The sequence below is a fragment of the Oncorhynchus masou genome, chromosome 26 (assembly GCF_036934945.1).
Source record: "Oncorhynchus masou masou isolate Uvic2021 chromosome 26, UVic_Omas_1.1, whole genome shotgun sequence".
NCBI classification, from domain to species: domain Eukaryota; kingdom Metazoa; phylum Chordata; class Actinopteri; order Salmoniformes; family Salmonidae; genus Oncorhynchus; species Oncorhynchus masou.
The window spans coordinates 5,708,214-5,723,352 of record NC_088237.1 but is presented as its reverse complement, the minus strand read 5'-3'; the positions used below and the strand labels follow the sequence as shown (position 1 = coordinate 5,723,352).

General features: G+C 44.9%; 1 protein-coding gene, 1 non-coding gene and 1 pseudogene across 2 annotated transcripts; all 3 read left to right on the top strand.

Moving 5' to 3' along the window:
• Positions 1-1,249: 1,249 nt before the first annotated feature.
• Positions 1,250-4,586, top strand: cdkn1ba (cyclin dependent kinase inhibitor 1Ba). Its single transcript, XM_064938197.1, has 3 exons — positions 1,250-1,967; positions 2,552-2,668; positions 3,156-4,586. The coding sequence occupies exons 1-2, from the start codon at positions 1,517-1,519 to the stop codon at positions 2,659-2,661; spliced, it is 561 nt and encodes a 186-aa protein (XP_064794269.1). The 5' UTR covers positions 1,250-1,516; the 3' UTR covers positions 2,662-2,668; positions 3,156-4,586.
• A 5,069-nt stretch (positions 4,587-9,655) lies between these two features.
• Positions 9,656-9,774, top strand: LOC135515140 (U5 spliceosomal RNA). The gene has a single exon (XR_010451766.1). It is a non-coding gene; the product is annotated as a U5 spliceosomal RNA (small nuclear RNA).
• A 4,950-nt stretch (positions 9,775-14,724) lies between these two features.
• Positions 14,725-14,903, top strand: LOC135515136 (U2 spliceosomal RNA; annotated as a pseudogene).
• Positions 14,904-15,139: the final 236 nt, after the last annotated feature.

The window sequence follows — 15,139 nt, the reverse complement described above, 5'->3', positions numbered from 1 at the left end:
GACTGAGAACCACTGCACTTCATTGGTACCTCTTCATCCACAGACAGGCTTTCACAGCTCTGAGCACAGAAAACCTCACAAGAAACAGAATTCATTATACTCAAATTGGACCGCACTGAATATTACGTTACTATTATCTTCGTCCTCACTTATAGGGACTGGAACTACACAAAAGTACCTGCCCCATCCAGAATAGCCTTTTCTCTCACTTTGACACCTGGGGCTGCTATCCTTTCACCCTCCTCCATGGCTGTTAGCTAGCTACCTACAAATGCGTTTCGATTTATTTTTTTACAGTGATAAATACATCAAGATAGCTAGCTAATATGAAGTTTAGGTAGCAGGTGATATTTAATTAACTATATATATACAGTATGTAAAGTTGGCTAGATAGCTAGCAGCTCATTTGAGTTAGCCTGCACTGTAGCTAGTTAACTCATAATAAAAAAATGTTTAAACATTTTCGAAATGTATTCACTTAACGTTACTTGAATAGGTTCTCCCAGCCATTGTGGACGATTGGAAACAGGGCAGCAAAGTTTGTCACGAGAGCGGTTTAGAGCATATTACCATTTACCTTTGAATAAATTCATGAAATGGAGAATGGATTAAACTCTTAACCCATTTAATAACCAGACCTTCCTACAAACTTGTTATGCTGAATTCTTGACGCACAATTGAGTAGTGTCCATATGTTACCAGCACGCCCACAAGCAAGCCACTCTATACGGCCGAAGCAGCACTCTGCATTTTACTGCGTGCTAGTATACACGAGCCGTATCGCCATATTGGGTACAGCCAGGGAGAGGAAGAGAGAGGCCCAACTCTACAAAAAAGCAGCTGTCTCCCTCCAGTAGGAGGTGTTATTCGTTGTTTCGCCCACCAAGCAAGGCGTTTTTTAAGAATGTCGAATTTGGTCAACAAAAAGTATTATTTTCTAAGTGAGGTTTATTTGATCGAAAATAAGTTTCGTAATGCTTAAGTTGTTACGAGTATACTGATATAAGAAAGACGTGACATCCCGGCAACGTTTAAGGAAAAACACTTTATATTGGAGTTGTCTCGAGGTGGTTATGCATATTAATGAAATGAGGCTAGTAGCATAGCATCTCTCCCCTTTCAGTACAGACGGTTGACGTCAACAACCGTCATCGAATATTGAAAAACTGATTACAATATTGAGATGTATCCACCAATCCAAAGAAAGGATAGGCGGGAGCTAGACAGCTCAGGGTGCCGCGTGTGGACAACGACTCCCATTGTTAGGTCGGAGAGACATATATCTTGTCAGTATATCCATCATCTTTGGTACAGCACAGATGACTTAGTTCCGTAGTCAAACCGCAGAAAACAACCAACAGAACTAAACCTTCACTAGTCGGGTAGATTGAGGGCTAATCACGTTGGCTGTTTTACGGATGCTATGCATGCGTCTCTATCTTGTGATCCAGGTCGCTTATTTGAAAGGAATACTTGTTTTTTTGGATAAACCGTCGCGATTTAGGGTCGTTTTCATATGTGCAACAACATGTCAAATGTTAGTCTTTCGAATGGGAGTCCGACGTTGGAAAGGGTGGATCCGCGCCCGACGGATCACACGAAGCCCCAGATTTGCAGAAATCTTTTCGGATCGGTGGATCATGACGAATTTGGGAGGGAGTGTTTGGTTCAAATGAAAGAGATGGAGAAGATTTTTATTGACAAATGGAATTTTGATTTTCTAAACGACGAGCCCCTTCCCCAGGGAGATTATAAATGGGAACCGATGAAAAGCAGTGACATGCCAGACTTTTACAGCAGACCGTCTCATAAGCGAGTCTGGTCCTCTGGAAATGTGGACCATAACGGGAATCATGGAGTCCGACCGAGCTGTCCTGCGAACGGGGCTGAGCTATCCGAGAAGAGCGAGAGGCAGACGGATTGTCACCACTCTCACAACGGGGCAAGGAAAAGACATGCAAATCCAGGTAAATTATGCAGTTTTGAAAATGTACTTGAGTATTTTAGTTAACCAGTCATAAACAAATCAGACAGTCTCCATCGCACAATATGGCACAGTCAAATTAAATTGTGGCAATATGCGAGATTATATAACAATTCTGCGTCACTGCACTGATACACTCGCAGAAAGCCAATACTTTGTACCGCACACCGCTTGATTCCGTTGATACTTATTTTCTTCCCAGAAAGACACGCTTTGTGTGTCAAGCTATTTAACACGTTGATTTCTTGACATCTTGAGTTTTGAATGTTTGTTCTGCTGTGGCCTAATGAATAGCATGATTAAATGACCACTTTTGTTTTATTATTTTTATTTTTTACTTTAGTTTATTTGGTAAATATTTTCTTAACTCTTCTTGAACTGAGCTGTTGGTTAAAGGCTTGTAAGTAAGCATTTCACTGTAAGGTCTACATTTGTATTCGGCGCATGTAACAAATACAATTGGATTTGACTTGACTGTTTAGCTTGATGATAAACTTAATTTCGGAACTATGAGCTTTTTTGTAGAAAAACTGTTTACTGACATATCTTTAAATTGTGTTTTATCAGAGCCCCAAAGTACAAGTAAAAAGTTGCATTCCAGTGAAGAGGATGAAGTTGTGTCAAAGTCAGTAGAGCAGACACCCAGCAAAAACGATTCCAGGACACATGAACACTAATACCAAGGTAAGAACTTCATCATCATGCATTTCCAATTTCATACTGTAAAATGAGCATAACCCGGTTGTTCTAATAACCTTATTATAAACATAAGCATTTCAGTTTTTATGGCTATGTTGGATTTTAAATGTGAAGCCTTAGTGATGACACACTTTTGTAAACGCCCCAGCTATCTGGTCTAATATTAACTTAAGCAAACCTAGTTCAAGTGCAGAACAGTAGTAACACGTCATCAGCAGGCTTTGTATGAGAAGGGTTGTTTTCAAGAGAATGAGCTCTGCAAGCTGCTGCTCTCTCACTCTGCAACAGTGTCTTGAGTGACATGTTGACATTTAATGTACACTTTTGCACTGTTTTCTTGCTTCAACATAATACACAATGCATGATTCTGGACAACTAAACTGTCTTTACTATGCATGTGTTATAACCTTCAGGCTATGTACCCATAACCCCTTCTGTGAACAGAGCTAATATGAATTGGTTTTCCCCACAGTGCTGAGAAGTCCTCCTTTTTCGTTGAATACTCTACTTCAGGACCTGAAGAAGAGACGAGGGATAGAAGAGAAGACAGGATACAAAATGGCCTGCCTTTAGGAGGGAGGGAGGCTGTGCAAGCACTGAATATTTACACTAAAGTTTTGGCACTCAATTTAATCCAATCGCTTCAAAAGCAGAAAATGTAGCAGTGTGCCAAAACGTTTTTCCCTTTTTGCTCAGTTTAATTTTTACTACCTATGTTTCATATGTAGCACATAAAACATAATATTATTATGTTGTTAAAATGTGTGTCTTGAAGAATTGCTGTGCAGTTTTCAAAAATATATTTTTTGTTTGTAAAAGTGGTCATATGATATCCTTGTTCAGGTATAATTGATAGTTATAAATGTAGATTATTTCTAAATCAGGGTTTTTGAGAGTATCTCATCAAAGAATCAGTTGTTTCTATTGTGGGGCTTTTTGCAGTGTTCATTGGTAGTACATAGTTTGAAGGCATATTATTCAAAAACTGGTCTTTAGGGTGGGGTCAATTCTATTTCATTGATGAAGTAAACGAAGTTTCAAATTCCAATTTTCCCCAATGCTTTTCAATGAGAGAAAATATTTATAATATATAAATATATATGCATTTTTGTTTATTTCCTGAATTGACTGAATTTGAATGTAATTGACCCAACGCTACACTAAGGTCATACTGTCAATCAGAATGACTTATATGTTACATGACCTAACTAGATAAAAGTTTACATGCAAATCATATATTATTATTAATTTTTCCAACTGCGAAAGGGAAAGAACCTGCCAAAGTTTCAACATTTGTCTTATTTTTATGGAAAAAATATTAAATGACTAGGGATTATTCATGGAATAATTAGAAATTTTTGGAAAAAGTTAGAATATATGAGTCCCAATTTCTCAGTATTAATTATTATTATGCCGCCCTAAAATCAGTTGGTTTCCTTTCACTTATTTATAATGTGGTCCAGTTTGACCAGAGTAGCCTATGCTCTCAGATGTGTTGTAACCACTGGGCACTTTGCAAACATAAATATGTGAATCAACAATTTGCCTCTTATTGTGTGTTGAATTCATGTTGAGCATGACATGGCACTATATAGATTAAAGACAAAGTTACACTGCATGTAACTGTATAAAAGTTTCAAGTGTATCTTTGTATATTTCCTTGTAAAAATTATAGTAACTTATTTTTGTTCAGGTTTTTGTGGTTGTATGGATATCCAAAGTGGCATTTTCTGTGCATTGTTATGTAAATACTTTTAAAATGTTGTTTTTGGATACAAAAGGTTGCAAAACTGAGCCTAATTAAAAATATACCTGTATATTTTGTATTGTGTCTCTGAAAAAGGCAATCATTTGCTAAACAATTATATTGGGTTAAATAAAAAATGACGTATTATTTTCATAATTGCATATTATGTGCCCATTCATTTTCCTCCATATGTCCACATTGTCACAGTATGCTATACATTGTTTAATTTAGGCTATAGTGCGCAAGGGCCAACCTCGGCAGTAGGCTAGTAAAGGTATTAGTTATGACATGGTTGATAATGTGTAAAAACTCACGTATAGACTAGTCACCCAGGAATTATAGTTGCGCAGCAGGACGCGAGTTTAAGGGATCCTTGTGTGAAAGGACAACGACTAGTTGCAACTTTTGATCATTCATCCCCCCTTCTCTCTCCTCTAACTATTCCCTAGGTCGTTGCTGTAAATGAGAATGTGTTCTCAAGTCAATTTACTTGGTAAAATAAGGGTTAAATGAAAACATTAAATAATAATGCTACAGTTGAAAAAATGCATGACGCTACTGTTTATTGAGTGAAGAGATTCTTTAGAATGGAAAACGCAATAGATTCCACGAGACATGCTCAAGAGAATGTGCATAATAATAAATAATTGGACTTCGATTACACGTGGCTCGCGCTGCAGAGAAGGTAAACAACCTCATTTGTAATGTGCAAACTACGCTAGTGTGTCTAGGATACTTTACAACTATCGCAATACACACTCTTTTCATGTGGTATCAAAACAATGACGCACAACTCTATATTACAGATCTTGGGCTGATTTACGCGCCATTCTCTACAGGAGTTTGCACCGAAACTCGACTTAAAAAACAACACGCATAGTGAGGGCACATCCTGTACTATCGTGTGGGTGAAAAATAATGTTATTGACACTCGCTTTATCCAATCAGGAACGCATTAAGAAAAGCACACCACTTATGACAGCCACTTATGTTGGCTTTCACTGCAGCCAGGTTTGAACGGAGTTAATTTAGGTCAGGACAGCGTGTTCTTTTCGAGGAGCACGCCCCCAAGTACTTTCATTGGCTGGCCAGACTGGGGTGCGTCTTCTTGCTTATGCAAGCAGGAGTAGTACAGTGTAAAATGTGAATAGAACTGTGTCTGTGATTACCTCCTTTTTCAGTGAAAGAAAGCTAAAGATATGTGGAAGAAAATAAACAACAGTGATGTGTGCATAGAGATAAGTGGAAAAACAATTTCATGGTGGACAGTCACATGGAGGATAGAATATATTCGTTTACAGCACAGTTATAACACCTGTGTGTGTAGTGTACATACATGTGATGCCTGGATAATATTCTGCAATAGCTAGTTAATAGTTATTCTGCATTGGTACATTTATTCAATATTTAGTGGTACTGTCAACTGTTTATGGATTGAAAATGGTCTAAATAGTAATGGCAGACATTGCTTACAGTAGAGTACTGTGGTAATGAGTTTACACTGTCTGACCTTGGCTGTAGTAAAAAGATGACCACATCCCTCAGTTGTTATTGTTGTTGATGCCAAATTTCTAGGAAGCCACTGTGGTGGAGGCCGTTCACATACTTCTGGTTAATCTGAATTTGATTACTTCAATTCAAGCCAAAAACAAACACTTATTTAAAGAAGTAGTGTGTATTGCATATCTCTCTCAGAAGAGGAAAGAAACATAATGTATTGGTATTATTACTCTCTCTTCACTACAATGTTGATACACTATGCCAGATTGGACTACATAACTATTGCCACAAACAAGCCTGTAAAATACTTCACTATTCATATGGGAGCTGTCAAAGTTTTTTCTGTTGAATTTGAAAAAATATTTTGAAAAGTCATTGAATGAAAGCCTTAACAGTCCCATCCTAATATAAAAGACTGTATCCCTTGGAGCACACTGTACAATATACACTATACTATACAATATAGTCCAGCAACAATCTGTGACTGTTATTACTCATTTAGCTATATTGTGATTATACCGTTACCTCAAATGCACTGTTTCTCCCGTACAGTTGTTTTATTTTCTTGCCCAAATGACTCATGAAACCATAATGAACTGTGATTTTAGATAATAAAACATTTGGGAGCTACTAGTGTTTTCCTCTAAGTGACAGTACTCCAGTTAATCTTAAATACCCATTTCCTCAAAATTTTCTCAATTAACCACAACCTCTTGTCAGGGCAAAAAGCCCTGTGTAAGGTTTTTGGCCTACAGTAAGTGAGAAACAAATAATTTAATGGTAAAGGGAATTACTACACATTTATTTCTTTAAGTATCACACCCTTTCCTCAGCTACTGGTTAAGACATCTTATAGATGGACAAATGAATATGGAGCACATAGGCCTACTGTACAATGCAGCCACATTATTAAACCCCACTGTGTGTTACTCCTTTGTTGACTGTCAGTTGTCAGCAAACCAGCCCATTACTCTTATTGAAATGACATTTTGATGGTCTCTTTTGAGATTCTCTACTGACTACAGGTAGATGAGCTAGGTCAGGTCAATCTTTGAAGTGATTCAGCATTTCATAGAGTAGACAACCAGAGTCATGCACATACAGGTGGTCACAATTTTACTAATAATCCCAGCACCAGATGTTATTTAACTAGGCAAGTCAGTTAAAGAACAAATTTTTATTTACAATGACGGCCTACCCCGGCTAAACCCAGACGACGCTGGGCCAATTGTGCACCGCCCTATGGGACTCCCAATCACAGCCGGATGTGATGCAGCCTGTATTCGAACCAGGGACTGTAGTGACACCTCTTGCACTGAGATGCATTGCCTTAGACCGCTGCGCCACTCGGGAGCTTAAAGTGAGTTCATATCAGATCCAACTGAATGGCACTCAGAGCTCAATAACAACAGACAGAGCTCATTGGAAATGGAAGGTCAGCTATTGTTGGGGTTATCCTTGATGGAGAGGTAAACTACTGTGCAGCAGCCAAAATATTTAGGTATTGTGCAAGTGTGTGTGGATGCATGTGTGCATGTGTTTAACTCAATTCAACTGGCAAAAAGGCAAGGTAAACATTTTTAAAGGACCCAGCGTATTGCCAAGTAGTTAGGTGGTGTGTGTGTGTGTGTGAGTGAGTGAGGGTATGTGTGTTTTTTCCACACGTGTGTGTGTGTGTGTGGGTAAAGTTGACAATTCCCCTCATACCGACCCCTTCATTGATATGGCTTTGTTAGCACACACCACCCATAATCTCCCCTCGGTGACCCTCTGTCCATTACCTAGTAATAAGAGGTGTAGGTTTCAATCAAATCAGCTCAGAGGTGTGCATGTGCGCACGTTTGTATGAGTTGTCTGAGCCCATTCCCAACTCATTCAAAGATGAACACCAACCACATTTCTGTGGTACGTGAATTAACAGAGGCTTAACAGATAATGAGAAGAGAAAAGGACAGTAAAAATCTGAAATGTTGGCGCTGGCACTATTAATAGACGATTAGCAGAGGCCCAAAAAACTTGAGCTCTGGTGCAGGACGCGGACCCCACTTCACCATCGTCTTAGTCCGCCTCCGTGGCTTTCTAACCATGGCCACCCTTCTCAATGACCCCACTGGACAGAGGGGCAGCTCGGGACAGAGGGGCGGACGCTCTGGCGCCTCTGGGCTGAGGGGCTCTGGCGCCTCCGACTCCATCAGCTCCGGACAGGTGGGAGACTCCGGCAGCAGCGCCGGACAGGCGGGAGACTCCGGCAGCAGCGCCGGACAGACAGGACCACCTGTAGGGAGGAGACAGAGAGACAGCCTGGTGCGTGGGGCTGCCACCGGAACCACCAGGCTGGGGAGACCCTCAGGAGGCTTGGTGTTAGTAGGAGGCATCTGAAGGACCGGGCTGTGGGGCAGCACTGGAGCTCTGGTGCGCAGCCTTGGCACAGCTTTCCCAGGCTGGACAACTACTCTAGCCCGGACCCTCCAGAGTGCAGGCACAGGTTGAACCGGGCTGTGGGTAAGCTGTGGGTAAGCACCTCTCCCTTAGGCTCCACTCCCACATTTGCCCGGCACGAGCGGAGCGCAGGTAGAGGACGCACTGCACCCTCCCAGCGCCCCGGAGACACAGCACGCAGAGCCGGCGCAGGATATCCTGGCCCGAAACGGCGTCCCGGTGACCAGACACGCTGAGCAGGCACCATACGCCCTTGCTGGATGCCCACACTCACATGACACTCTCGGGGGGCTGCCCTATAGCGCACCGGGCTATGGGCACATACTGGCGACACCGTGCACTTAACCGCATAACACGGTGCCTGACCAGTAACATGCTGCTTATAATAAGCACGAGGAGTGAGCTCAGGTCTGCTACCTGGCTTAGCCCCACACCTCGTCTGCCCCCCCCAATTTTTTGGGGGGGGGGCTGCCTCTCGTACCTGTCGCACTGCCGTGCTGGCTTCGCCAACCTCATTCTCCTGTAACCTTCCTCACACTGCTCCATCGAATCCCAGGCGGGCTCCAGCACTCTCCCTGGGTCGACCGCCCACCTGTCTATCTCCTCCCAAGTTGTGTAGTCCTGTGATGCTGGCCGCTGTTGTTGCTGCTGCTGCTGCTGTCGTTGCTGTCTTTTACCACGCCGCTTGGTCCTTGGTTGGTGGGTGATTCTGTAAGGGATATCCTGCTCTTTTTCCGAAGAGGAGAGGCGAAAAGGATCAGAGGACCAATATGCGGCGTGGTAAGTGTCCATGGTTCTTTTTAATACGTAAATGTACACATGAACAACTGACTACAAAAACAAGAAATGTGAAAGAAAAAAAAACAGTCCTATCTGGTGCAGACACAGAGACAGGAACAATCACCCACAAACACACAGTGAAACCCAGGCTACCTAAGTATGATTCTCAATCAGAGACAACTAATGACACCTGCCTCTGATTGACAACCATACTAGGCCGAAACATAGAAATACCCAAATCATAGAAAAACAAACATAGACTGCCCACCCCAACTCACGCCCTGACCATACTAAATAAAGACAAAACAAAGGAAATAAAGGTCAGAACGTGACAAACAGGCAAGCTCAGTCAAGCACCAATAAAGTATTTGAAATTATTTAAATTAGCATTTGAACCCAGGTCTGTCAGTGAGTGAGTGAGTGAGTGGGAGGGAAATTGAGGCCCTGGCTAAGACTCCCTCAGCCCAGGTTAGGCCAAGACGTGTCCAGCTTCAGTGCAGGATATACAACTCTGGTTTCTCTTCATTACGCACAAGCCTTTCACCTTTTACTAAAGACTTCCGTGGAGAGGAATAGTTACACGAGTTCAACGTATTTTTGGAGGGGCTTTGCTTCTTGCAGAGCCCGGTATCTTGTTTCAAGAGAAATTGACAGAGGTGGTGGGCCAGGATAGTGACTTAAAGACGCATTAGCGACTTTTTCCAATCTGTCTGTCGCCGGGTGGGTGGCTGGGGAGGGAGGAAGGGTTGGAGACGGCTTTTGCAAACCCGCTGAGGTCTGTCGAGGCCCCCGGGGGCCCGGCGTTTGCAGGGTTCCATTTGTGGGTTATCGCTTCTCGGCCTTTTGGCTCAGATCAAGCTTGGTACTGAGGTGCCCCAGAGCCCGCTGAGTCAAAAGGTCGAAGTAGAAGGGCGGTAAAAGGTTAGTGATTATCAATATCAAATATCTCAAGTGTTTTTTGTGGTTTTTCCCTCCTTTTTCTGTTTTTGTTTTTTCAGGAGGAGAGCGTCAATCTCCTTGCGGAGATGGCGCGTTCTTTCTCAAGTGGGTCGGTCCCTGGAATTGGGTTAGCAAATACCCTGCGTTTCTCTTGGAATGAGAAAGATGTGGATCCATTTGGTCGGGAGGCATTTGGAAGAACCATATTAATGGGTTTTTTGAAATTATCAGTGAAGGAAGTGTTTTGCCTTCAGGGGAACTCTCTGGACGGTTCTTTTGATGTGGCTTTCTTTACTGAAGGCAAGCATGACGAAGTCCTAAAGAAAGTAAGAGCGGCGGGGGATACGAGGCCAATGGGTCAATATATGGTGAAGAGCCTGGCAAGGAATAATTTCCGGGTGGTGACTGTCAACATGTATAACCCTTATGTCAAGGATGAAGAGGTGAGGGCCTTTCTGGGGAGGTATATGGACAATGTCTCCTCAGGAAGGCCCCTCAAGGACTCGCTGGGTTTTTGGACGGGGAGGAGAGGGTATCAGGCCCTCCTCAGGGAAGATCCTCGGGGGATGGGAGGGTACCTTCATCCCCCGGCTATGTTCTCCCTGGGGGCTGACAGGGGGACATTATACTATGCGCGTCAGCCCCCGTTTTGCAGGCGCTGTATGGCCTATGGACACATCCTGGCCTCGTGCAGCACTAGAAAGTGCAAATTTTGTGGATCTGGGGAGCACGAGGCAAAGGACTGTTTGCCTCAGCCCCTCAACATTTAGCAGAGGGTGGCTCCAGTGAGGGGTCTGGGGGCTGTTTGTCGGAGGGATCGCAACTCCTGTTTGGGGAGATGGGATCCCCAACACTCAGCCCCGAGGCATTCAGAGAGGGGAGTCTGGAGGGTGGTGGTGAGGAACCCAGGATGCAGGGCACTCGGCCTAACACACTGCCTGCATTCTGGGTTGGAGAGATGGAGAAGGACGGGGGCGTCAGGAGAGGAGAAGACGTCCCCGCCGGTGGAGATGGACCAGGGGAGCATCAGGTGAGTCTCCTGGTTTTTCTTTGGGTTTTGGGTTTATTTGTAGGTAATCATTAAATATATATGTCTGTTTCTTTTCTTAGTTTAAATGTTAGAGGGTTAAGGGATTTTGTTAAAAGGAGGGCGGTATTTTGTTATTTAGAGGGGGTGGGTTTTGATTTCTGTTTTTTAAAGGAGGTTCACCTGAGGGATGGTGGGGATGTGCGTAGATTTAGGAGGGAGTGGGATAAGGGGGAATCTTTTTGGGGCATAGGAGGGGTGCACTCAACAGGAGTAGGGATTTTGTGTGGGAATAGAGAGGTTAAGGTAGAGAGCACGTTTGTTATAATGCAGGGTAGAGTTATGGGGATAGATGTGGAGTATAGAGAAGTTAGGTATAGGTTAATTGGGGTGTATGGACCACAGGTGGCGGCAGTCAGGAGGGAGATGGTGGACTGGCGCCCCTGTGTGTTACAAATAGGCACTTGGTGATAGGAGGGGATTTTAATATAGATTTAGGGTTAGGGGGTGATAGTAGTGCAGGTGCCATCACCGGGCTAATGGCTTGCCATGGTCTGGTTGATGGTGGCCTGCATACTACTCCGGTAATGGTCGGTCCTACATGGCGCAACTCCAGGGGGGTTGCGCGGAGGCTCGACTACATTTTTATATCCAGGTCTTTGGGTCAGTTGTCTGGGCGGCTGTTGCCTGTTTCCTTCTCGGATCACGACGGGGTGTTCCTGCAGGTGGGGTCGCCAGTCTGCCTCTTCGGTAGGGGGTACTGGAAATTAGATCGGGATATACTGGAGGAGCAGGCTTTCGTTGACACATTTTTTTGTTTCTTTCGAAGGCTTGATGGCCTTCGGTCTATGTGCGAGGGGGTGTTAGAGTGGTGGGATTTAGTTAAGGTGAGGATTAGGGCTTTTATAATAGGTTATTGTAAAAGGAAAAAGAGGGAGGAAAGGAGGGAGGTGGATCGTCTCCAAAGGTTAATTGAACTCGAGTACGAGGCAGGCAACCTCGGCGGGTCGATTGACTGGGAGAGATCATCTGCCCTAAAGGCGCAGCTCAGGGAGCTGCAGGAGCAGAAGGCTCGAGATTTCCTGGAGCGTGCGCATAGTGGCTTTCTAGAACATAATGAGACTTGTTCCGCTATGTTCTTTAAGTCGGTTAGGGCCAGGCAGAGTAGGAAAGTAATGCATGGCGTTAGAAAAGAAGATGGTAGTATAGTTAGAAAACCAGAGGAAATGGTCAGGGTGACAACTGATCATTTCCGAGGGTTTTTTAAAGAAAGGGAGATAGATGTAGAGCAGGGAAACGTGTTTTTAGAACACTTGTCCCGGCGGCTGCCGGAGGACATTAGAGACGGGATGGAGGCCCAGATCTAACTAGAAGAGGTTGAGAGCGCTCTTAGGAGGATGGGAAAAGGGAAGGTGCCTGGGATGGACGGGCTGCCGGCTGAGTTTTACCTCAAGTTTTGGGGTATACTTGGACCAGTGGTCCTCGAAGTCTTGAAGGCCATTTTTGAGACGGGGGTCCCGGGGGGATCAATGGCTGTTGGTGTGCTGTCACTTCTTTATAAGAAGGGGGAAGCAACCGACCTTGGCAACTGGCGGCCGTTGACCATGCTGTGCGTAGATTACAAGATTCTTGCAAAGGTTTTAGCAGACCGGTTGCGCACAGCCCTTCCCTACGTCGTCCACGAGGATCAGACGTGCGGGGTAGAGGGCCGTTCTATAAGATGGAACCTACAGTTGATCAGGGACTCCATCGCCTGGGTTGAAGATAGAGGGCTGCCTTTAATGGTAGCAGCGCTAGATCAGGCGAAAGCCTTTGATCGCGTGAATAGATCCTTTCTATTCAGGGTGTTAGGTAGATTAGGATTTGGGGAGAAATACATAGGATGGATCTGTACTTTATATGTCGGAGCGGGGTGCCGAGTTAGTGTAAACAGTCATTTAGGTGACGTTTTTGACCTCTCGTCTGGGGTCAGGCAGGGATGCCCACTCTCGGCTCTCCTCTTCGTTCTGTACATGGAGCCTCTGGGGGCTGCCATTAGGGCAGACACAGGGGTGGAGGGCTTGTTGATCCCTGGGAGCGGTGGGCTGCGTGTTAAGATGACGCAGTACGCCGAAGACACTTCCTTGCTGTTATGCAAGGACTCGTGCTTGACAAGGTCCCTTGCCATCATTGGGGACTTCACCCGAGCGTTGGGGGCGGTTCTTAACCATGCAAAGTCTTCCGTTAAGTTTTTCGGAAGATGGCGCGGTAGGACGGATGTGCCCGGAGGGTTATCTCTCTGTGAGGGGGCTCTGAGGATTCTCGGGGTCCATTTTGAGACCTCTGGCTCAGTGACGCTGAACTGGAACATGGGTATCGCAGTGGTACAGAGGAAGCTAGCAATGTGGAAGGCTAGGTCTTTGTCTTTTATAGGTAAGGTCCTGGTCTTAAAGGTGGATATATTGCCATCTCTTTTGTATTTGGCATACATCTACCCATTGCCGGCTTGTCTGAGAAGGCCTCTAGTGAGGCTCGTGTTTCAGTTTATGTGGGGTGGCAGGTACGAGTGGGTCGCCAGGGCGCGCATGCTCTGTCCCTTTGGGGAGGGAGGTAGGGGGATACCACATTTCCCCCTCAAGCTAGACGCAATTTTTGTTTCTTTTCTGTTGACGGAGCTTGCAAATCCGGTTATACACCAGTCCGGTTACCTCCTGCGGGTGTTTTTCTCATATCAGGCGAGAAGCGTAATGGTGTGGTCTAACGCGGGTCCTCGGGCGGAACAGCTGCCGTGGCACTTTGGCCATGCGGCCAAGTGGCTACGTGCGCACCCCGAGGTTGAAGTTGCCCGAGTAGGTTTAGACCACAGGCACCTGTACGAGGAGGTCAGGCAGGCAGGGAGTCCTGCGCCTGTAGCGGGCATCTCGTCAGTGGTCTGGGAGGGAGTGCAGGCGCGGGGCCTAGACAACAGGCTCAAGGACCTGAATTGGTTGAGCCTCCACAAGTGCTTGCCGGTACGTGCTATTATGTACCGGCATAGTTTGGCGCAATCCCCCACCTGTCCAAGATCTGCTTGTGGCAGGGAGGAGACTGTGCGCCATGCCTTTTGGGACTGTGCCTTTGCCGGAGTGGTATGGGCTAGGGCACGGGTGTTGATAGGTTTGGTTAGGAACGATTTTGTTGTGACGTGGGCTAGGTTAGAGAGAGGCGTAGGGAGAGCGAGAGGAACGCATAGGGACAGGTTTCTGCTCTGGCTTCTCATGAGTCTCTTTAAAAAGGGACTGTGGTAAGCCAGGCAGAATTTAGTCAAGACAGGGAAAGATTGGGGGGTGGAAGGGATAGTGAGGAGGGTGGAAAGTGATTTGAGGGGGAGGATGAAGAGGGAGGAGAGGAAGTGGGGGCAGCATGCGGCACGGGAGAGGTGGAAGGGGGGATTAGGGCTGGGAGTGTTAGATTTGTAAGGGGATAGATTAGGGACTGGGAGATAGGGAAGCGGTTAGGTATTGGTTAGGTATGACGGGGAGGGACGATGCTCGGCTGAGGTTTGTTTTTGTTTGGGTGTTTGGTGATGGTATTTTGTAAATAGTATGAATGAGAATTATGATTTGTAAGTATGAATGGTACTGATTGTAAATAAATTATTTTTTCAAAAAAAAAATCTGTTCTTATCAGTATAATATCTGATACGTCCCCCATCGGGGGACCTTATATTAAATGGATTTTTTTGAACAGGGAGTCGGAAATGGGGCTTGCTCCGTCCGCTCCACGCATCGACCCGGTAATGCAGTACCTCCGGGAACGGTGCAACACTTTTCTCCCGTTGTCAAGGAAAAATACAAACTCACAAAGCTATGTAAACAGCTAGCTGCAAATTAGCTAGCTAGCTGCTAGTTAGCTAGCTAGCAGAAGAAGAGAAGGGACAAAAACATTCAAACTGAAAGAAGGGCGAAGCGCTCTTCAATGGGGTCCCCCGTTTCCCGCCATTTTAGTTAAAAAAATAAATAAAATAAAAATAATTGGGCCAGGATAGTGTGTGTGTGTGTGTGTG

Excerpts from the sequence above, each read along its gene's own strand:
- cdkn1ba (XM_064938197.1), top strand. The coding sequence starts at position 1,517 with ATGTGCAACAACATGTCAAATGTTAGTCTTTCGAATGGGAGTCCGACG. Across the intron at positions 1,968-2,551 it reads GAAAAGACATGCAAATCCAG|AGCCCCAAAGTACAAGTAAA; the intron begins GTAAATTATGCA and ends GTGTTTTATCAG.